The sequence below is a fragment of the Suncus etruscus genome, chromosome 14 (genome assembly GCF_024139225.1).
Source record: "Suncus etruscus isolate mSunEtr1 chromosome 14, mSunEtr1.pri.cur, whole genome shotgun sequence".
NCBI classification, from domain to species: domain Eukaryota; kingdom Metazoa; phylum Chordata; class Mammalia; order Eulipotyphla; family Soricidae; genus Suncus; species Suncus etruscus.
Window position 1 is genome coordinate 10,286,057 of NC_064861.1, and position 24,745 is coordinate 10,310,801.

Here is a 24,745-nt window from a genome sequence, read left to right on the forward strand (position 1 = left end):
TTACACACCAAATTATGCTTCTAGTCACAAAAAGGTAAGTCTATGGCCTCCCCGTATCTTGCTGATGTTAGAAATCAAAGCTTCCAACTCTCAGCCAACGAATATACACACAGCTTTTAGATATTACAAACCCACAAGTATGAGTAAGGAATCAAAACATAAAAAAAAAAAAAATACTTGTGAAGAGAAACAACTAAACTAGCTAAACTGAATTCCCACCTGTTAAATCATAGTACTTTTTTTTTGATATTTCTTCGAAATCAACTCTGAATATTATTCAATGAGGTCTATAAAGGTTTTGTTCAAACTCACTCTCTACCAATAATGGTGGCTCTTTAAATATACCCACAGCAAAAAAAAAAAAGGAGGAGGGGGGAGTCATCCAGTATCCTATTTTTAGTTGTTTTACTAACCTCTATTATTTAAATAAAAATAAAATATTTCACAATAATTTAATGTGCAATTATTTTAAATATTCTATTATCCAGGGGCCTGAGCAATGGCACACCAGTATGGCATTTGCCTTACACGTGGCTAACCTGGGATAAACCAGGGCTTGATCCCCCCCACCCCCAGGAGTTCCATATGGTCCCGCAAGCCAGGAGCAATTTCTGAGTGCATAGCCAGGAGTAACCCGAGTGTCACTGGGTGTGGCTCAAAAACTGAACAAACATAGCTTCTATTATCCTATAAGTGCTCTAAACACACAAAGGGAATGTTTCTCAACAATAAAACCAATTCTAAAGGAAAGAAAGACAGCAGAGAGTACAAAGTTTGCCTTGCATGTGAGCAACTGGGGCTCAATCCTAGGCACCCTAGATTGTCCCCTGAGTCAATCAGAAGCGATACCCTGAGAATAGAGTGCAGTGCCAGGAGTAAGCACTGACACCACCAAATCTAACTCAAAACCCAAAAAAAGTAAAATAAACAAATAAAAACAACTGCAACATGGATTAACCTTGAAAATGTTTTGTGAAATGAAGCCCATCACAAAAGACAACATAATGTCTGCTTCTGTCTGAAACAAACCAACCTGTGGATAGAGAGGAGTAATGAGTTGAGTACCTAATCTTAACTCCTAATCTCCAACCTCTAACTTTGCTCCCCTTCACAGCACTATTAAATAGTTGCTTGGCCCACAAATTCGTGTTCACGCAACTTCCCTTAGTATACACCTCACCATCTTTTCAAGAGCAAGTCTCTTTTCCCTCTAAAGTTGGCCCTTTTCCTGCCCCTTTCTTTGCTTACTAACACCCTCATCTGACCCAGAGACCACAAGAATCCCACAGAGATTTCTTATTTTTGCCTCCTACTTACTGTTCATTTACTACCTGGGAACCCAGAAATCAGTTATCTAAACAAATCTCCTCTCATGGCCTCCTGGCTCCACACCTTCAAAATGGCAGGCCAAGAAGCCCATCAGACACCAGACCAATTAGTTTCAGCTAACTATTCTTACTAACTACACCCAACCGATCTACTTTCCCTGTGTAAGTGCAGAGTTTGCTTGGTTTATTAGGAAGGAATTCCTTCTTAATATTTTTAATATGTATATGATTTCTTTCTTACTGATATCTAAGTCCAAATAGTGCCTTGAAGATATAAAGAAAGCCCAGCTGGGATATCTAACATAGAGACTTGTTTTGAGGCACTTCTGCCTAAATGACTCTCCCAGTCCTCTCATTCTCTCACTCTGCTCAACCATTATCCCTGGAACCAAGGGATGGGCCTGGCATAATAGCTGTTCAATAAATATTTGATAACTAAGTGAGTGAATGAATAATGATGAGGACATAATAAGACAGAAGATCCCTTGAGAACTGGAAAAGTGTTCAAGCAACAGAAACTTAGGGGTAAAAATCAAATTTCCACTCACTAGAAAAACACTAAATGGGGGGAGATACAGTCCAGACAAAATATTCTCTCAAATTTAGAAATATAAACTAAGGCACCATTCTGTTTGCAGAAAAATCAGGTATGAGAGAGAAGGCCAAGTAAAAAATAACAGGTATTAAGCTCAATAATAAAAGACAAATGGAGAAAGAAAAAAAAAAGATGAAAGAAATCTTACTTGAAAAGAAAAAAACCCACCATACTAATACCATCCACTTCAGTAACAACCCTATTCTCACTGCTTTTGAAGGGAGCCAAATAAGTCTTTGTGGTGAAGTTAGAAAAACCAAAACAGAGTCAGAGAGATAGTTCCTCAAGTAGGGCACTTGTCTCGCATGTGGTCAACCCAGGTTTGGTCGGCAGCACCTTGAATGGTCTGTTGAGCACCACTTGGAATGATCCTTGAGTGTAGAGGCAGAAGTAAGCCCTGAGCACCACTGAGTATGGCCCCAAAACAAATGGAAACAGAAAAATGAAATGGAAAAATGACACTTTATTTTGAAGAAAATGATTAAGAATATGGATGCTCTGGGTAACTTACCAAATATAAAGTCTGAATCATTCTAGTCAGTGAAAAAGATAACAGATAGTAACTTAGGTAAGACACACGAATAGTCTTCACAATGATAAACCTTATCAAATGTTGGTAATAAAATACTTATAGCTTATATCTTGACATTTATTTCATATTCTTGATATGCAAAACTCTGTCTTCATAAACTGCTTTTTACACTGATGAAATTATGAGTGATACTATATCTAGGGCCAGAGAGACAGAACCAGGGGCTGAGGTATGCACCCTATATGCAGCCAACTGCATTACAGTGTCCCCAGGGATCTGAGGGGATAGGCCTGGAGGCCATGAGCTTTGCCAGGTCACCTGGGAATCCCCACACTTCAGGGCCTGAGCACACTCTTTTCTGGGGTCCCCACACTGAACTACGGACCAGGTGGGCCTAAGAATGGCAAAGAGGACCCAGACTCCTGCCCCACCATAGTGCCACTTGGAAGGCCTAAAGAAAGAGAAGCTGCCTGCATAGTGTTTTGTTTATGCAGAGAAACTGAATGAGTCTGAATAGCAGTAAGGGAAAGAGGCAATTTAAGTGGTAAATTGAAGATTCCCCTGGCTTCACTTCGAGGAAGACAAAGACATCTGCTACCCAACATTCAATACAATATCCTCTGGCTGCGCTTCTTCCAGAATAGAGTGTTCTATCTTCCCATCTCCCCTACTGTGTGTACCCTGGAAAGAATGTCAGAGACTACCTATAGTGAGATTTTTTGCCATTATTTAAGTTTAGTTTCTAAGCCCATTGCTCTCTTCTTCCCAGTTGTAAGACTTGAAGAAAATGGATACATTAAACACACTTACACACGTGTGTATATGCCCATGCATATCCCAGCCACTTTTTCTTTCAAAGTCTCAGAAATATCCAATATCTTTAGCCAAGTATTGAGCCTGATACTTCCCAAGACTAGTCTTGAATATTTGGGGATATATTCAAAGCCCCTGCAAGCTCTTCCTACTTGCAAACCTCCATGCCATGTTTTTTTGGGGGGAATCTGTTTTTGGATTTTTACAATCCTCACTCTCACTTGCATTTCTCTCATTCTCGGGTACATTCCTCTTTTACACCCTTGTGCAGCTGCCCCTTTGAAGGATGTTTTATTCATCTGCACCCCTTCCTGCTCACCTTACCATCCCCTTCCCTGATAGCATTAGACTTGGTAGTCCTTATTCTTTCCCCCCATCTTTCAGACAAATTTTAGTTTTGTTTTACCTTCCCACACACACACCCTCCACTACCAAGTGAGCTCCCTTGACTGGTACACTGAGTATCAGTTTCTCTCTCCGAGTCCTCCTAATAAAAAAAAAAAACATCTCCCAGCCCCCTCACATGCCTTAAACAAGTGCACTTTCACAGGCCATGTCCATGGACCCAGCAACCTGGAGAGACGGTACTTTATATATGGCAATGCTGGGCATCTTGCTACCCTTCCTTGCAGCATGGCCTCCCCCACTTTCCCAGAGAGCTTCTCCTTGGAAAAGACACTCTCTGCTGGCCAACTGGCCCTACTCCCTTCCCTTCACAACATATAGATAGGGCCTCACACACACATCTGTGTAGGCAGAGAGCAGCTGCTGAGGAAGGGAGGGAGCAAGTCTACAAAGAGGATAGACAGTGGGTCTAAGTTCACTTCCTTTAAGTGGCAGAACCAGCTTTGCATCCTTGCAACCTGATTCTGAGGCTCCAGCCGGGCCAGTCCCAGCAGGACTTTCTGTGTCCTTAGTCAAGTGCCACACCCAAGTTTCACTGACCATTTGGGACATGAAGGGACAGAGGAGATTACTGGGACCTCTGGGCCTGTTAGTATGTCAGCTTCCCTCCTGAAAACTTGACTCAGCCCTGAGTCAGAGAGTAACCCCAGGGCCTCCCTGCTTGCTTCATTCGCCACACTCTTTCTGAGTCTTTATCACTATAAGGCTGTGTAATTGCAGTCTCTCATGCTCTCATGCTCTGTGCCAATCCAGCCTGTAAGGCCAAGGAACATCCCATATGCCCTCTTTGATAGTTATCACTAGATCTCAGACAATATTCTCCAAGTCAGATGGAACTATTGTGAAACCATTTCATAGCAGGCACAAATAGTCAATCATGATGCTAGATACCTGCAACTGATGTTGGATATGTCAATTTAAAAAAAAAATCATTGGGGCTAGAGCGATAGGATGGTGGGGAGGGCATTGCCTTGCCCACAACCATCCCAGGTTCAATCCCCAACATCACACGTGGTCACTAGAGCACTACCAGAAGTGATTCCCTGAATGCAAAGCCAGGAGTAATAGCTGAGCATTGTTTAGGTGACCCAAAAATCAAAATAAAATGAAACAAAATTATTTGGCAAAAAAAAAAAAAAAAGACATTACATGCATTCAACCTTATCTCCTATAGGAATATCTATCAATTATCCAAATGAGTTTTTTTGGTAAAGGCTGACCATAATACAATCAGTGTTTTCAACCTTTACTGACTATGGTGCCCTTTTGGTCTACCCAGTTGGCCCTCTCACCTAGAGCTGGACCCACTACCCATATACATGATTCTCACCATTGGCACCTGTGGAATATTGTGCAGGCCTACAGGGGTCATGTGATTAGGAAGCACTGTGCATTCATTCTACCTCCAGTCTATCCGTCTTAACATTTTCCTGCTCCTTTTACTGCTACCCCAACTAAACGGACATGGAGGTAAGATTCTCAAAAGAATCTATCTTTACCTTCTCTATAATTGCATGTGCCTTTTTCCACACTATGCTGCAAGTATGCTGTGGAAACTGGCCAAACTTCATCATTATTATGCTCCCCACAACTTGCTTTTAACAAGAATTATACAAATTATACAAATCTTATCTTCTTAATAAAATGTGACCCTTGTTTTCTCTCCTCATTAGCAGCAGACCTGGGCTATCATATTCCTTGCTATTAACTCTCAAACTCCCAAAGGTTCATCATCACACAAGTGAGTAAGAACTGATGTTTTGGGGACTAGGTCTGGACGGAAGATGTTTTTGCAAAGATGGAAAGTTTGGATTTACACAGAGACCAAGTCAAACTCCAAACCAGGGGATTCGTTCCTCACTTTCTGGGTCCCTCCACTATTTCATCTGGACAGTGCTGCCACTACCTCCATTCCCAGGCCCAGAGAAAAGATGAAACCGCTGCTGCGTGCTTCTTGGGGCTGGAATGGCAGCCCCAAAGCACAGCCCAGGAATCTGGACCCCATATGTGCTAAGGGATTCGGTCAGTGCATGCAAATCCTGAATGGTTCTAAATAAGATACTTACATCGCACCCAAGTAAGAAGAATCATGAAAGAAAATCACTTCATACTACCTCAATCAAAGTACAAACCACAGTGTCTCAAAGGGCAAAAGAACAAGATAAAAAGTGCCTTTCATAGAGGTCAGTAGGGGAAAAGAGGAAAACTGGGGAGCATGGGTGAAGGGAAGTAGACACTGGTGAATGTGAATATTATACACCTTAAAATTCAATCATTAGGGCCCGGAGAGATAGCACAGCGGTGTTTGTCTTGCAAACAGCCGACCCAGGACCAAAGGTGGTTGGTTCAAATCCCGGTGTCCCATATGGTCCCCCGTGCCTGCCAGGAGCTATTTCTGAGCAGACAGCCAGGAGTCACCCCTGAGCAACGACGGGTGTGATCCAAAAACAAAAACAAAAAAAAAAAAATTCAATCATTAATCATTTTTTTACTTTGTAATTCATAGCGATTCTATAAATTTTTTTCTTTTTTTTAATAAATATTTTTATTTTGACCAAAGTGGATTACAAATCATTCACACTAGTATTTCAGGTACATAGTGACATTGAATCAGGGGCATACCCACCACCAATATTGTCCTCCCTCCACCCCTGTTCCCAGCATGCATTTCATTATCTTCCTCCTTTGCTCCCTAGGCTGCTAGTGGCCCCCTCTGTGTCTAGCTTGTTGTAGATTGGGTGTTGATTCTGTTGTCATTGGCTTTGGATTTGGTACCTAAGTCTAATCATTTTTTATTTCTACTCAATGTTCATACGACTGTTTGGTCTTGGTAATCTCCATGATTTCCCCCTCAGTTTGAGAGGCAGAACAAGATGGTTCAAGTTATGTGATTCTGTTTGAAGGAAAGAAGTAAAAAAGGAGGGGAGGGCAAAAATCAAACAAGAAAAATTGGGAGGAGTCCTTCTTGAGGCTATAAATATCTGCTTAAGAGAAGAAAGGGAAAAAGAAAAACATAGCAACAATACTTAAAAAAAAAAAATTCAAACTAAAAACCCAAAAAGCACCACAGCAATAAATACCAAACAATAACCACGGCCCCGAAATAAAAACAAAACAGAGCTCAAAAACGTAAATCAAAACAAAGCAAAACTAAACAAAACAAAAGAACAAGAATAACAATAAAAAATTTAATTTGTGCTTTTCTTTTGCATAGGCACAGTAAATATTGGGGAGACTAGAAAGGGAATTCCCTTGGCCTAAGAGATACAGGGTTTCTCCGCCCTTGAAGTATACTGTCATGTTCATAACTCCAGGTTCTGTATCTGTTAGTTTATTCTCCCCAAGTCCTTTTGTGGTGTCTGGAAACTATCTGCTCAGTCATGGATGATGAGATCAGGCCTCTGTAGCTAGAGGTCTTGGTATTTCCATCATGGGATAGAGTCTTTCCTTATGGTTCTGATTCTATAAATTTTTAAAACTAAAATTAAAAATGGAAAAAAGAAAGAAAATAATTTCACACACACCTTCCTCTCCCCTCAAAACTGGTGGTAATGTCTGATCAGAACACAGTCAAGCAGCTGAGGTAAGCAATTATGCTCTCAGAGGTCCATGCTATAATTAAAATGACTTTGTACATGCTCAGGGTATACTTTTAATACTGGTGTTGTTGAATTTGGGTTTATTTAGTTTGATCATTCCAAAACATAAACTTTAGTCTCCTACCTAATAGTTTAAGCTCTGTAAAAGATTAACACAAATTAATGCCATTAAGAATGCTATTTTAAGGATTAGAGTTGTAGTACGAAAGGTGGAACATTTGACTTTGTATGGGAAACCCATATGGTCCCCCATTATAAGTGATCCCTAAGTGGAGAGCCAGAAGTAAGCCTGAGCACTTCCAGGTGAGACACAGAAACCAAAAGAAAAAATTTTAAGACCTGTAATTTTAAACATCCCATGATCCTTTAACTGCCCATTTATACCCTAGCTTGTTGTTATGGCCAAGACAGATCATGGACACTACAATTCACAGCACTAAAGAGTAATCCAGACATCATTTGTCTGTCAATATCAAATCAAATATCTTTCTTCTTTTCTACAGAATTAAGGTTAATAACTATAATTTCCTTACAAAATTTTGCAACCAAAAGAATGTTTTCTAACAATAATTTCCAAATCATGGAATTCTTAGAGAAAAATGGGCCTCTAATTCTCTTTACAGATGATACTATATATACTCAAGTATAAACTGGCTTATATTGGCTTTTTTTGTTTGTTTGTTTTGTTTTGAGGGACACACCCCGTGACGCTCAGGGGTTACTCCTAGTTATGCACTCAGAAATCACTCCTGGCTTGGGGTACTATATGCGATGCCAAGGGATTGAACCACATCCATCCAGGTTTTAATGTGTGCAAGGCAAATGCCCTACCACTTGCACCACCACTCCAGCCCCTCCAACTCGGCTTATACTCAAGTCATACAGGTTATTTGATGCACGTAGTCTCCAGTCGTCTTCTGCCATTTGCTAGAGGGGGCAGTACATCAGCTCAGTCCACAAATCATGGCTGAACTGCATGCCACTGAACTTTTTTTTTTCTTTTTTAGACCACTGAACTTTTTAACCCACAATATTCTGCACTTTGTATGAGACCAACAGCAATGACGATGAGATCTGTGAACTCAGAGATGATGACAATATCTATGCTTATACCCTCATATCAGATACAGCTGAAGCTCTGTTTGGACATACAGATGATAAGGAGGAGGAATCTAGTTTTGAAGGATTTTAATTGTTGAATATCAGCCCTTAAATTGGGCTGGATGATGGTGGATGGTGAGATGAGGCCTTTCTCCTCTAGCCGTTGGTCTGAGATTTCAGGGAAGAGGCGAGGAAATCCACAGACAGGTTTCAGGAGATATCATCTTTATTCAGCCCTGGCCAACATGTGTGTGGCCTATCATAACCTTTTTTTTTTTTTTTTTTTTTTTTGGTTTTTGGGCCACACCCGGTAACGCTCAGGGGTTACTCCTGGCTATGCGCTCAGAAGTTGCTCCTGGCTTGGGGGACCATATGGGACACCGGGGGATCGAATCGCAGTCCGTCCAAGGCTAGCGCAGGCAAGGCAGGCACCTTACCTTTAGCACCACCGCCCCTTTTAAGCTGGATCCCTATTCAGCCCTGCATTGTACCTTGTCTCTCGGCCATCTCTCCTCCTGCTGCTTTCTCTCACAATCCATCCTCCAAATCTTCTAATCTCCCTACTGCCCTTCAGGCCAAACCATTTGTTACCTACCAAAGATCCTTCCCAGAAATGGGCAGGTCTTATTAGCAGGTAAAATTACAGGAAGAATGGGGGATGGGGTAACATTAACCTTTGTGATTTAACTTGATAACCTATTAAGCTACTGTTTTCTGCACTTGATTTAAAGTTTTAAAGTTATTGTTGCTAGTTTACAGTTTTTCTTTAGCAATAAATATTGAAAAACATTTAATCTACTGATTCCTCAATTATTGTAATTGTTTTGGGTATGTTTTTGAAATTTACCAGTGGCTGCTGCATTTTTCCACCTTGGCTTATATGTGAGTCACTAAGTTTTCAGGGTAAAATTAGGGGTGTCAGCTTAACTCGGGTCGGCTTATTCTTGAGGATATATGGTAATTCATTCTGTCATATTTTTTTTCAACTTCTCTAGCCCTACTAGAATGATAAAAGGTCCTGAACTTAGATCCACACTTAGAAACAGAGGTAGCTTTGACCCTAAAATCCTGCTCTCCAGATTAGTCTTTCCCAAGCCTGACTCACTTCTGGATTTAATAAAAGGATTTCCTGTGTGCTTGCAAAACAACCCAAAGTTGTACTATTATATACTTACATTGAGTAAAAAAATATTTCCCCCTTTAAACTCCAGGCTGCAGAGTCCTTAACAGTAATATAACAGGGCTTGTCCTACACCAATTTTAGTAATTGCTGTGATTTCTTTTATTCTGATGGAGTAAATTATTCCACAGATTAATCAGGCAATATAAATTCTTACTGTGAAAGTTTTGGTCCTTAAGTGTGATTTCATCAATTGTAAGATGCTAGGATGTCAGGCTGTGTATGACAGTATAATTTTTAGACTTCTTACTTTTGTTTGTTTGTTTTGGGGGTCACACCTGGCATTTGGTTTTCAGTGTTCCTTTGTTTCCTGAGAAGTTTTCTCTCTAGAAATCTAGAAATGAGTGGTACCATGGGATGGTACAGTAGCTGAGATTAGATTTTCTTTTTTTTCTTTTTTTTTTTTTTTTTTGGTTTTTGGGTCACACCTGGCAGCGCTCAGGGGTTTACTCCTGGCTTTACGCTCATAAATCACTCCCGGCAGGCTGTGGGGAGCATATGGAATGCTGGGATTTGAACTACCATCCTTCTGCATGCAAGGCAAATGTTCTTCTACCTCCTTATTTTTTATTTTAACCAGAAACCTATATTTTTCCCTAGAAATCATTAATATAATGTCTGCAAAGACTATCTAGCTTTTATAGTTTATAAAAAAAAATTCTTTAAAAATACCATCATAATACTGACTGAATAAAATAACTATTTTCCACCTAAGTCATTCAATTTCTGTAGCTATAACATTAAACTAAGAATGAGGTTGAAAAGTTGCTATTTCTCTCCTATCAGCTGCTCATGATGAATGACTTGGGACTACAAAACTTCCTGACAAATTCATGCACTTGATCAGTGGAAGAAGAATTTGCTATCTCTTTTTAATTTTTTCTAACAGTTTTTTTTTTTTGAAGAGGGTACACCCAGAGGCTATCAGGGGTTACTCCTGGTTCTGCGCTCAAAAATTATTACTGGCAGGCTCAGGGACCATATGAGATTCCAGCAATTGAACCCAGGTCGGCCGTGTGTAAGGGCTATAGCTGGGCTATAGCTCCAGCCTCAGTTTTTCTAAGCTTTAATGAAAAATTTTAAAAGAAAATCCACTCACTCTAAATTTTTTTTAAAAATAAATCTATGCCCTTTTCAGGGGTGAGGGCACTTGGCTTGCACAGACCAGATCCCCTTTCAATCCCCAGTACCTGATAGTCCCCTTAGCATCAGCAAAGCAGAGTCAGAAAGGACCTCCAAGTATCCTGAGTGTGGCCCCAAACAATAGTAAATATACATATTTTCAAGTTCCCAACTTATTAGCATCTTGAGTTCTGGGATCCTCAAAAATTTGTTGTTGGTGTTTTAAAATAACATACCATGTATTTCTCTTTTCCTATCCATCTTATATCTTAAAGCGATTCATTTTCTAAACCCAGTTCAGATGTGATGTCAACTCCTCTGAAAGTCACCCCTAGTCTATCAGGAACTCAGCAGCTCCCTCCAAAATCCCCGAAGAATTGGCATTCTGCCGGTGAGGTGACACCCTGTAGGTGTGGGGCCTTCTGTCCAATCCTGCACCTAGCCAACAGCAGACCTTTAACCCTTTCTGTTGACTCACCTCAAAAAACCACAACTTTTCCGTTAAGGTGAAACTGAAATTATGCTCCCCTAATATGATTTTCACCATCAAACCTAAATACTGGTGGTCCTGGATTAAATTTATAGGATGTACTCAGCTAATCATTTATCACAAACATAGTCAATCTTTTAACCTGTGAATTCTTAATGAGTATTTCCAAAGAATGAAAAATGAGAAAATTTTCATTTAAAAAAAAACCTGCCCTATTACAGAACCAAATCATATCAAAAGTTACATTAAAAAAAAAAGCTAAGAACCAAAGTGATAATACAGCATAGGCAAGGCATTTGCCTCACATATGGTCAATCTGGATGTAAGCCCCAGTACCCTATATGGTTCCCCTAAACCTTGCTGGAGTTATCTCTGATCTCAGAGACAGAAAGGAGTAAGCTCTGAACATTGATGGCTATGGCCCCAAATTTCTGAATAAGAGTGAGCAGTAAGCCCTTTGCACTACTAGGTGTTGAACAACAACAACAAAAAAAGATATAACTGAAAATATTTATGGAAAATACTATTTTTTCTTTTTTAAAAAGGTGCACATACTATAAAGTCACAGAATTCTGAACCTCTATTTCCTGCACTCCATCATACACAAAATTCTCTCATGTAGGAAACAAATTCACAACACACATTCCTCTTTCCAGGGCCTTTCGCCAAGTCAGTGTGATCAAACGATGAAGTTACAAATATCTGGCTTCTAATTTCATTAGAAAAAAAAAAAAGGAAGCAAATAATATTGTGGATTTATCTATACAAAGCTATAGAAAGCATTCCCCAATGCTTTTCAAAAATGTGCTTCAAGGCCTAGCATGTCACGCAGCAGTAAAGCACTTGCCTTGTATTTATGAGACTATGAGTTCAATCATTGTAATGGCAAAAATGTAATTAAAATAAAATACATTAAAATGAGCTTCATTAAAAAATAATGAGTTGCTAGAAAACAGATGAAAATATTTGAAAACAAAAGATAATTTCACTAGGCAGGCATCTGTTATCACTGTAAGATGGATTTTTGTGGGGAGGGTAGGCCACACCAGGCAGTATTCGGGGATTACTCTTTACTCCGTGCTCAGAAATTATTCCTGGCAGGCTAGGGGAACCATATGGGATGTCAGGATCGAATCCATGTCCGCTGCATGCAAGGCAAACACCTTACCTACTGTGCTATCACTTCAGCCTCTGTAGAATGCATTTTTACTGTCTGCATTTAAAAAATATCCATGGTTTAAAAAAAGAGCAGTTAGAATTATTATGTAGGATCAGAGATAGTATAGCAGGTATGGCTCTTGTCTTGCAAGTGGCAGACCCTGGTTTAAATCCCTAACATCTAGATTCTGATCTCCTGAGCTCTTCCAGGGATCCTTCCTGAAATCAACGCCAGGAATAGCTTATGAGCAAGACTTGGCCACAAAACCAAACCAAAAAAATTAGCATATAACTGCTCAAAAAGTAACCAAATTATGCAAAACTATTTCAGACAAAGCATAATCTACCATTAGAGTATAAAATAATTTGTAATTAATTTGAAATTAATTAATGGCATTAGCAAATTCTATTGGACAGGAAGATTTAGCTCTATTTTCACTTGCTTTCTCTGGTATAGCTCTCTATTAAGCAGAGATTTCTCTCTAGAGACCATACTTGTTTACTCCTTCAAAAACCTATACAGCTATCTGTGACACTGTAATCACTGTGCAAGGATCAGATCTACAAGTAAGTTTAAATAAATTAAAAAACAATCCATGATCCACAAGATGTTTGAAAGCTACAACACATATTGGTGCAATGCAAGGAGAAAGATCTGAGAAATTCTTTTCCTGGTGGGAGAAGACGAATGGAAACGTTAGACAGCTTCACCCAGGAGGCAATACCTAAAATGGTTTTCAAGGTGAAAGAACTGCAGCATATTACAGAATCAGTCTATTCTTTTCTTCTTTTGTTTTGTTATTGTTGTTGTTTTGGGCCCACACCCAATGGTGTTGGGTTATTCCTGGCTCTGAGCTCAGGAATCACTTCTGCAGGGGCAAGTGGACCATATGGAATGTAGGGAAATCAGACCTTGGTCAAGTGCAGGCAAGGCAAGTGTCCTCCCTGCTCTACTATGGCTTGGGTTCCAGCCTCCCAATGATATGCTCGCTTATTCCATCTGGTATGGGAGATGAACTTTTGTTCTTAAAACCTGCAGCATGCCCGGACAGAGCACACTTCGCCCCTGAACACCAGCCTCATCTATCATTCACAATGCAATCTCTCCTAAAAATCTCAAAGAAAATGATACCAGCCTGCTCCAGCTCCAAACAGGTCCTGGCTACAGTCCTCGGGATCGATGCTGCACTTGCTAGGCTATCCCCCACACCAGTAGAACACTGGAGAACAGAAAGCCTGCTTCTCACCTAAACAATCTCAGGACTTATCAAGATGCCCAGCACAGCAGGCACTCAAAGGTCTAATGGTAAACTGAATAAATGAATATACAATGTGACAGATGTCTGCTGAAAAACCTGTTTTAGGAAGCTCTTGAAAGAAAGCATGAAGGAAAGAGAGCTCAATGGGAATAACACTGAAAAAAAAGTGGGGGATAGAAAGGTATTTGAGTTGAGTGATGGGAAAGAAAAGAAACAAGCATGGCATGCGGGAGAGGATGGGCACGCGTGGGCCCATTCATGGAGGGGAGTGTTGTTACTCACTGGGTTAGTAATGAATATGCTTCAGTACAAATGTGAGCTATCTAGAAATCAGCTTCCAAAAAAAGCATTGTATTTCATCAAAACGTGAAATTTCAACTTAAATGCTAGTGCCATAATGTGGCCTATTACAACTCTATAATGTGTCTATTAGAATAAAAATCTAATTTTCACTAACTATAGTTAGTTAATAAAATAATGTTAGTAAACTTGTTTTATTTCAATGTGTAGGCATCATCACTAGTGAGATTTCTTCTAATAGACAAAAGTAATTTTTGGAAAAAAGTAACTGAAAAAAATCAGTCTACTCTTTTCTTTTTTTGTTTTGTTATTGTTGTTTTGGGGCCATACCCAATGGTGTTGGGTTATTCCTGGCTCTGAGCTCAGGAATCACTCCTACAGGGACAAGTGGACCATATGGAATACAGGGAAATCAGACCTTGGTCAAGTGCAGGCAAGGCAAGTGCCCTCCCTGCTCTACTATGGCTTGAGTTCCAGCCTCCCTAATATTAAGGGAAAGAGTAAAGTAGTTGTCTGAAAATTAATGCAATTTATGACCAAATTCATAGATAATATCCAATATACACAGATAATATATAATGACCCCAGATATGGAGTGCAAACATTTTCCCATTAGTAATTGATTAGTTAGCTGAGATCAGCCAACTAAAATATTCCAGTCTGGAAAAAAAAAAAAAAAAAGATTTCTCCTGGGGCCTGAGAGATAGTAGACAGGGCAGGCCACTTGCACTACCCTGGTTCAATTCCCAACACTCTGGATGATCCCCTCAAGCCCTCTATTAGTGATCTCAGGAGTAAGCCATGAAAACTACCAGATGCAAGTCCCCTCTCCTAAATAAGGATTTTTCCTCTAATAGCCCAGAGGGATGGAATACAATCAGTGCACAGACAGACTAAGTCTGATCCCCAGCACTGTACACCCTACCCTCAGCAATGCCTGATGTAGGATGGTCTGGAAACCACCCAGCACAACCCACCTGAGCACTCATACTATGAGGCCAAATATCACTGGGGCCCTCACTGAAGTATCTGTCCCTCAATAAAAGGATAATGTTGTTCCCCTATTAAAAGCCTGGGATAGTGATTAACTCAGAGTGAAGTAAAACTAATGACCAATAAGGAGAACTTCAGAGTCACATTCTAATAATCTCCATTGCTTGATTATAGCTTTGTAATAGTCTATAATTGCAAACACCAAATCATAGGTTATAAATTTCAGTATCTATGTAATTTACATTAACTGTACCTAAATATCAAATAACAGTATTATCTATATAGTTTAGAATACTTCTTGCACTTCAGTTATTTTTCTAAAAAACATGACTGTCAAACTACATTATGAAAAATTTTACCAATCTGGAGCTTTAGATATTTTTCAGTATTTTTCTGCCAGGTGCCACATCTTTGCACAAACTTGACTCTCATCCAACAAAACAGAGAAAACATCCAAGAAAAAAAAAACAAAAAACAATGAAACCAGGATTTGTTTCTTGTCTTAGCTGGGCAACAAGGTGGGCCTCAAGAGTGTCAGATCTTCACCTGAGGAGGTTTCTCTAAGCCTGGGTTCAGGACTGAGTTCTTCCAGCAACAAACACATCTCTTGATTCTCAACCTTCTCTGACCACCTTTCTTCCTGTGACCTCCCTGGCCAACTGGTTGCCCCCTACTCTCACAACATAAATTTCACCTGCTGTCCCTTAGAATATCAAGGGCCAACAATATCAAGTAGGTCATAAGGCACTAAGCCCTCCTACCCCTTCACCCCTCACCTCACTGGCAAACAATTATTTGGAAAGAGTAATCCTAGGAAACTTACTGTGTTATAAAGTTTCTTTTAGTCAGTTATTGAATTAAGTTTACAAAAACAGTTCTTCTAGAACCATTTGTATTCCTAATGCCCTGTTGATTCTTTCCAGTAAAAAGTACAGTGTTGCTATCTCAAAGTTCAACTGGCTCTTGTTACTATGGGGATCCAAATTTTATCTTCTCTATATACTGGAACTCAATATAATTTCCCAGAAATACATCATTCTACTAGTTGCATTAGAAGATTTAAATGCAGTGCTTTTGATGAGAGAACCTAAAGTTTAGTGAGGTGATAAGAACATGCTTGAATAAAGAGAAATCAAGATAAATTCTCTGTAATAGCAGTCGATGGGATGTGACAGTGGACAGAGACAAAGAAAACTGGGCTGGAATTCAGTACTTTACAGTACTAAGTCACAAACATTAGAGTTTTATGTCTAAGTGGGAGGCTGCAATGTGAATTAAATAAAACATTTCTTGTGAACATATACCCGACACTTAGGCGATTCTCTTTAAACAATGGTTGTTGGCATATTCTTTTTATAATTATCTGATTGATTTTGATTGAAATGCAATACATTTTAAGACATTCAATGGCAACTGTAGCACCAGGAAAGGGATTCATTATTAAATGACATACAGAATTGTTCTTTTTTTTTTTTCCTGGAAACTTAGACATATATATATATTTTTTTCTCCCTAACCAGTTTTGTACATCAATAATATTATCAGTCACCAACACAGGAAAATACAACTAAGCAAATATAGCAAAATGACACAAAAATGGTATATGACACTTTGGGGCCCAGTGTCTGATGAGTTATTTTGATTCCATGTACAAGATAAAATTGATTTACTAATTTTCAAGACACTTCTAAATTAATAATATGGCAAATTAGTAAAAGTTTTCATATAAATAAATTATAATCAAGACATTTGATTCACCTCAGCCCTAGGGTCATGTTTGTTCGAGAAATCTGGGTTCTGGCCCTGGTGCATGAAGGGACAAACACGGATGTTGCTCATTGGCTGAAACCTGTCTGCCAATTAAATGGTCAATGAATGGCATTACATATATCCAATATCCTTTGGCAGGAAAGAGTCCATCTTTGATTTTACATCACTTCAGCTCTACCTCCAAGACAGGAAACATAAATTGGAGAAATTGGAGCAATTTCTTTTTTTTTTTTTTTTTTTTTGTGGTTTTTGGGTCACACCCAGCAGTTCTCAGGGGTTTTTCCTGGCTCTGTGCTCAGAAATTGCTCCTGGCATGCACGGGGGACCATATGGGACGCCGGGATTCGAACTGGTGACCTTCTGCATGAAAGGTAAATGCCTTACCTCCATGCTATCTCTCCGGCCCCCTGGATCAATTTCTTAATTACCCAAGTGTCAAAATAATCTGAAGTAGCTAAGGTCAGCTGACATTTCTATAATAATACAAAAGACTAGTTAGCAACAGATATACAACAAAGTTGAAAGTTGAGACTTAATATAATTAAGCAATTATTTAAGTTTTATGAAATCCTCAGTCAACTTTTTATACAATCTAATTTAGAAATTAATGAAGCTAGTAAAATCAAAGAATTCTAGAGTGGAGAGACAGTCTGTTCAGTGGGTGAGGCACCGGCCTTGCCATGACTGACCCAGGTTTCAGACCCAGAATGCTATATGATACCCTGAAAACCTCCATGAGTAAGTCAAGAGTGCATAGCTGGGGCCGGGTAGGTGGCGCTGGAGGTAAGGTGTCTGCCTTGCAAGCGCTAGCCAAGGAAGGACCGCGGTTCGATCCCCCGGCGTCCCATATGGTCCCCCCAAGCCAGGGGCGATTTCTGAGCACATAGCCAGGAGTAACCCCTGAGCGTCAAACGGGTGTGGCCCAAAAACCCAAAAAAAAAAAAAAAAAAAAAAAAAAGAGTGCATAGCTGAGAGTAACCCCTGAGTATCACTGGGTATGTTCTCCAAGCCTCCACCCCAAACACCAAAAGGCTCTAAATGCATCCTAAATGACTGAATACAGGGGCATCAAACTTTTAACTTTGGCAGTTGAGATCAAATATATTCGTGGGAGCATCCAGTATTGCAAACTTCTACTGAAGTTCATTATGTTTAATAAAAATGACTTGCAGCCTATGGGATTATATAATGACTGATTTCTTAAGGACCAAAAAGTTCATTGGAAAATGATTATCAAGAAATCAACAATAGGGCCAGAGTGGAAGCACTGCGATAAGGCGTTTGCCTTGCACACGCTGACCCAAGACAGATGGGGGTTCAATTGCCAGCATCCCATATGGTCTCCCGAGCCAGGAGCGATTTCTGAGAGCAGAGCCCAGAATAATCCTTGAGCACCGCTGAATATAGCCCAAAAAACAAAAACAGAACAAAAAATAAGAAAACAACAATATGTTACATTATCTCAGATGGCTTAAAATGGGAAATAAATTACATATACAACTTTTAGAGGAGCCATATGTGGCCATTCTGGGACCTAGTAGCATTCCCAAGTGACCAGAGCTGACCCTCAAGGAGCTGAGGACCAGAGGGGTCAGGATCAACTTAGGGCTTCCCGAACTCCCCTGGAAACATCAATCCGATGGACAGAACTGCAAGCACAGCCCTTCATGGGCTTTATATAATCGGACTAGTCTACCTTTGAAGCTAGCAGAGTGAAAAAAATTCCCCAAGAGCAGACCCCAAAAGCATGCTCAATACTAATCTAACTGGAATCACAGCCATACAATTTCTAGTTCTTCTGAAAAATATTAACCCACCATTTACTTAAGCCTGCTTTCTCTTCCTGACTAACGCTAAATTGTAAAGAAACAGAAACTACCTATCTGGTTTTGATACTGCATTTTAGAAACAAGCCAAATTATAGATGACTGAGTCCTCTTGTCTGACCAGCATCTTGTAACAAATACTCTGTGCTGTGACTGTTCACACAGAGGGAAACTGCAACAGACTTCAAGTTTCCCAAATATAGGGTGTGTGACTAACAGCTGAGAGGAAATACAACTGAAACTGTCTGGAAAGTCAGTAAAATCTAAGCAAAAGAAAATGCCTGGGTGTCAGTCGAGCTGGATGTACAAATTTGTGCAGGAATGTGGCCAAAATTTTGGTAATTTCCCTCCAGGTTCTAGATTTATGAACAGTAACCTTTCATTTTCCCATTGTAAGGCTTCACTTAAAAGATATTACTTCAGGGGCCGGCTGGAGTGATGGTGTAGTGGTAGGGCGTCTGCCTTGCACGTGGCTGACCCAGAACAGACCTGGGTTCGATCGGGCATCCTATAGGGTCCACCAAGCCAGAAGCGATTTCTGAGCGCATAGTCAGGAGTAACCTCTGAGCATCACCCGGGTGTGGCCCAAAAACAAAGACATTACTTCAATTAGAGAATCGGCTTTGGGCTTTAAAACCGAATGGGGTGGGAATGTGGTTCAGTAGTAGAGCATCTGACTTGTATGTGGAAGGCTCAAGGTTCAATCCATACAAAAGTCGGTTTCAAGTCTGAATTTACAAGGATACAGCACTTCAAATAGAATGCTACACCTTGGGCCCGGAGAGATAGCACAGTGGCGTTTGCCTTGCAAGCAGCCGATCCAGAACCAAAGGTGGCTGGTTCGAATCCCGGTGTCTCATATGGTCCCCCGTGCCTGCCAGGAGCTATTTCTGAGCAGACAGCCAGGAGGAACCCCTGAGCAATGCCGGGTGTGGCCCAAAAACCAAAAAAAAAGAATGCTACACCTTACACCAAACAATGTTGGGAGGATGGGGATGAAAGGAATTCACATAAGCAGCAATAAAAAAATAAACAAAAACTATTAGTACCCTAGAAAACAATAAGTGTGCTCTAAAGTATTTATTTCTAAATTTCTTTTTCCTATAGAATTCAAGTGTGGTTGTTGTCATTTTGGGAGGGCGCATCCCAAGCATTATTCAAGGACCCCAGGGCCACTCCTGGTCATACCTGACCAACCAAGCAGGCAGATCAGTGTGTGGGTGTGGGTGCAAGGATGTGGCAGTAGTAAGGTTCTGCAGGACCAAAAGGGTGTCCTGGTGATACTTACAGGGTAGAGTGGGTACTACTAGGACAAGACCCAGTGATGCTAAGGAGGGTTTAGTGTTGGGACTCAAACCTGATGACTCCATACAATTTTCCCAGTTCCAGAGTCATTTCTTAAGATTATATTTCAAGAGCTTTTATTTTATATTTTTATTTAAAGTATATGTGCTTAAGGAACAATGAAAATATGCTATTTTTACCTTCCCCTGAATAATATAAATAGGGCAAGCAAATATATTCAAATGTACAAATATTCTATGAGAGTGACAATAAACTGATCATTTTGAAGGAAATGTACTTTACAGATGAACAATCACTTTACAAGTTAAGGAATAATTCATAGTACCAAATTAAAAATGTTTGAAAAAGCATTATTTGAACAATCTGACTAGAGTAACGAGGTTCATTAAATCCAGAAAGAACACGGAGGATTTTGGTGTAGACTGTTCTCTCAAACAGGTGAGGGACATTGGAGGAAGAAGGATAGGGTAGGCAAAAATAAAAGCACTTCCAAAAATTAGAGAAGAAAGTAAAATTAAATTAAATGTATATGAGAAGAGCAAAGCACATGTGCCATTCTGATTAAGGGAATAAGTATGAATTAGGGTAGATAAAGAGGGATGACTAATTTTGGAAATGAATAAAAGTGAATCACAAGACTATTTTCTCTTCAAAGAAAATGAAACCACTGAGAGATTTAGATAATGGCTTAAAAAATAACCTCCCAAAGTACTTAGAACACACTACTCAAATCAGTACTGGAGAAAATTAAATTATGCTTTTCTCTCTGTAACTAAAATGCCATTTTCAATTTAGCAACTTGTGTTCATTGTTAAAAGCTTGCTGTGGTGCAAAGAGAAGAGGGATAGGGAAATATAGTTGACTATTAATAATAATCAAGCGTGGTCTCTTGCACACAGAAGTCTTCCCCATTACTAAACCATTACTAAAATCAGCTGAAGGAAATCACAACAGAATTCCACTGAAATGAATAAACATGAATGCTGAGCTAAATCTAAAGTGCATCTTGAAAGTAGGATTTGCAAGGAACAAAAAACAAAATTACAGCAAAAGCCAAACAGAGTGGTTCCAGGACACCAGAAATCAGCACTTTTTAAAAGACAACTGAAATAAGAATCAACTCTAATGGAATTTCTTCTCTCATTACTTAAACCAGGTCACAGGAAATGAGCTTTACGCGATGGCATTTTATTCATTTTTATTTCATCACACCACAAATTCCCATGGAAATACCTTGGACACGTGCTCACAATCAGTGAAATGCCTAACACTTCAGTATAAGTACTTCTGCATGTGTTCCACAAAATGAAAAGAATGCAGAGGGCCCCTCCAAGTTTTCAGCTATGTCAACAATTATTTTATGAGTATGAATTATCTCAGAGGCTCCCGAGCATCTGTAAAACACATTAGATGAGCTGCAGAAAGCCTCATGGAAAGACCATGTAAGGATCTAAACTTCAAGCATACAGACAGAAACAGCAAAAACCCAGTTGAATTTCCTAGAAAATAGCAATCATCAATTTTTCTTCCCATGGCCATTGCTGTTAAATATACCTTGTTGAATTAAGTTCAAGTGTAACTACATTGAAATGTATGATTCAACTGAGCTCTGACCCATTTTCTCTCTCAGAATAATGACAGTTATGAGACTTGCATATTTATTTTCCATCCCAGGCTTATTCTGAAAGTTATTTCCCAGCCAGGATAACAGCAAAAATGTACTTAGCAACATGGATTTACTTATCCTTATTTCTGCTACTGTCCATATTAGAACAGAGAATAGCAATCAGTTAACAACTGATCAAATACTAAGTCTATCTTTCTTTAACCGTACAGACCAAGACACATACAGGAAGGAAATAATCTCAGTATGCCATCTGATACAGAAGTCTGCAATTCATTGTAACCATCTATTTACATACAACAAAACCAACAGTCAAATGACAGGTACAAAAATCAACAAATATACGTAGTTAAAAATACCCACCCCTGGCAGAAAGCTTTTTGGTGTTGATAATTTTTGGCAGCATATTCTTGACCAGTAGGGATTTTCATACATCTTCTTACCACTGAGAATGCTCCCCTGAAAACCAATAATTAGCAGGTCATCAATATAATCTGCTCTGATATGCCACTTAAATAATTACAACAATCTAAGTCATCTTCATCGATTTTTAATTTACTGAACTGTCAACCAAGATCAGGGTAATAGATTAATATCCGGAGAACTGACACAATTCTTCCTGGAAACTCAGGCCTCCTTTGATATTGAAGAAAGTCAATTTTATTGAACTGGGACCAGACGTTCTTCATCGACCAAAGAAAAGAAAAGAAAAAAGAAAGGCTAGTTGTGATGGCTCCTGTTTTTACCTGAAATCTGAAAACCTTTTACAATTCCCACTCACTCAGCACCAAATACTCCGAGGAAAGCCTGCACAGAGCAGGGCTGAGGAAGAGCAGCAGAAACGAGCTGTCTATTTATTTCGGTTGGGCCGCAAATGAATGTGGCTCCCAGAAAGTAAACATGGCGATTGTTTTCATTAAAATATAAATCCTGGGAACATTTGGTGTGGAGCCTGGCAAATCCTCTTCGGGTGATTCCTCCTGCGCCCAGTGGAGGGCGTGGGGAGGGAGAGACTGCATTAGCTGGTCCACCAGCGGACAGCATGTTGCCATGTCCAGAAACCCATTTTCCTCGCACCTACAGGGCTGTCACAGCTTGGATCCCGGCGGGGTGGGGGCCGAGTGGAGGGAGGGGAGGACAGCGCCATCACCGAGGCGCGCCAGGCCTTTCCTAAGTGGATCGGTGAAGGGGGGCTGCCCGGAGATCGGGCCGGGGTTTTGAGGGCCCCTGTGCCGCCCCTCCGCTCCCGGCCCATTCGCACGCGGGCCGTGGCCGTCGGGGGCCGAAGCGGCCGCCTGCTACCGCGCGGAGGCTGCTGCCTCCGGGGCGGCCGGCGCCGCACCTCGGAGGTCCGTTCCGTCCCGGACGTATTCGCGGACGTCTTTTATGTGGGTCGCGGCCGGGGGTGGAGAGGCGAGGTCCTGCAGCCCCGAGCAGCGCGACCGCGGCGGGAATGGGCACGAGGGTCGGGGCTGGGCGGGGGCCTCCTCCTGGGCCCCTGCCGGGCTGTGACCTGGCCCGACGACCCCGCGCTGAACTTGGGGCGTCCGAAAAGCGGCGCCCCGTCGAAGGCGACCGAGTTCCCCGCGGGCCGCATCTCGACGGACAGCGAACGCGGGTCCCCACGAGCACGCCCCCGCTCCGCTCGCGGGCCCCAGCGGCCGCCGCAGCCACCGGTCGTGCCCTGGCCGAGGGCGGAGCGGCGGCCTCGGGGTCCTCGGGGGCCCGGGGTCCTCGGCTCGGGTCCCTCGTCGGGGCGCCCACGGGGCGCCCTGCGTGCCCTCCCTCCCTCCGCAAGCCGGGGCCCGGGCCGCCGGCTTACTTTCCGAGCTCTCGAACAGTGGTACTCGTCCGTGAAGCGGGTGCAGGTGGCGGTCGAGGCCATGCGGCGGCGGGGCGGGCTGGGCCGGCCTCGCGGGAGCGCGGCGGGCGCGACGGGCGCGGCGAGGCGAGGCGAGGCGCGGCGCGGCGCGCGGCTTCCCGGGACTGGCCTGGCCTCGCGCGGCGCTGTCACCCGGGGCCGCCCGCCCGTGCGCCCGCCCTCCGCCCTTCTCCCCTCCCTCCGCGGCCCGAGTCGGCGTGCGCGCGGGGCGGGGCCCCCCGCAGGGAGCGGCCGGGCCGGAGCGCCTGCGAAGGGGCGGCGCGGAGGTCTCCCGCTCTTCCCCCGCCCCCAGGCCGGGCTGCCGACGCCGACTCCGGGACGCTCTGGGCGGGGAACGCGAGGGAGCCGGCCCCGGGCCTGCAGGGGAAGGGGAAGGGGAAGGTGAGCTCCGCGGCAGCCGTCCGAGGCGGGGCGCGAACCGAGGGAGGGTCTCTGCCCGCCTTGCGCCGGGGGCCGGACCGGCTGGCTGGCTAGCTGGCTGCGGCGCGGGGCGGAGAAGCGCCTCGGCTCGGCTCGGCTCGGCCCGGCCCGGCCGCCTCCGCCTCCGCCTCCGCCTCCGCCTCCTGCGCCGCGACAACCCGCCCCGCCCCGCCCGAGGAGCCCCACGCCTCCCGCGGGAGACCTGCGGACCGTGCCCGGCGCGCGGGGCACGAGGAAGGAGGGGGAAGGAAGGAGGCAAGTGGAAACGAGGGGGGAAAGTAAGGAGGGAGAGGGGGGGAGGGAGGGGGGAGGGAGTGAAGGAAGGAAGGAAGGAAGGAAGGAAGGAAGGAAAGGAAGGAAGGAGAAGGAAGGAAGGAAGGAAGGAAGGAAGGAGGAAAGGAGGAAAGGAGGGACGGAAAGAGGAACAATGAAGTAGGAGGAAAGGAAAGAAGAGAAGGAGGGAGGGAGGTGAAAGGGAGGAAGAAAGGAAGGAAGGGGGAAAGAAGAAAAAAATGGAAGGAGGAAGGGCTGGCAGGCATGAAGGAAGGAGGAAGTAGGAAGGGAGGAGGAAGGAAGGAAAGAGGGAGGAAGGGAAGAATGGAGGAAATAAGGAAGGATGATGGATGAAGGGAAGAAGGAAGGAAAATAAAGAAAGAAAGAAAGAAAGAAAGAAAGAAAGAAAGAAAGAAAGAAAGAAAGAAAGAAAGAAAGAAAGAAAGAAAGAAAGGAGGAAAGGAATTAGGAAGGAGAAAGGAAAGGGACGGAAAGAGGAACAATGGAGGAAGTAGGAGGAAAGGAAAAAAGAGGGAGGAATGAGGAAGGAAAGAAGGAATGGGAGGAGGAAGTAGGAGGAAAGGGAGAAAGAGGAAGGAGGGAGGGAGGTGAGAGGAAGGAAGGAAGGAAGGAGGGAGGGAAGAAAAATGAAGGAAGGAGGACGGAGGGAAGGAAGGCTGGCAGGAAGGAGGAAGTGGGAAGGGTGGAGGAAGAAAGGAGGGAGGGAGGGAAGAAGGGAGGATATAAGGGAGGAGGGAAGAAGGAAGGAA

General features: G+C 42.3%; 1 protein-coding gene across 10 annotated transcripts in view; it reads right to left on the reverse strand.

Annotated features, from left to right (window-relative positions):
* The window catches only part of CAMK2D (calcium/calmodulin dependent protein kinase II delta), a 337,798-nt gene extending 315,918 nt beyond the window's left edge, over window positions 1-21,880 (reverse strand). For all 10 annotated transcript variants that reach the window (XM_049786926.1, XM_049786920.1, XM_049786918.1 and 7 more), the window contains exon 1: window positions 21,764-21,880. In XM_049786926.1, the coding sequence (XP_049642883.1) occupies window positions 21,764-21,806 (43 nt within the window). In that variant the 5' untranslated portion in view covers window positions 21,807-21,880. The remainder of the gene's footprint in view (window positions 1-21,763) is intronic.
* Window positions 21,881-24,745: the final 2,865 nt, after the last annotated feature.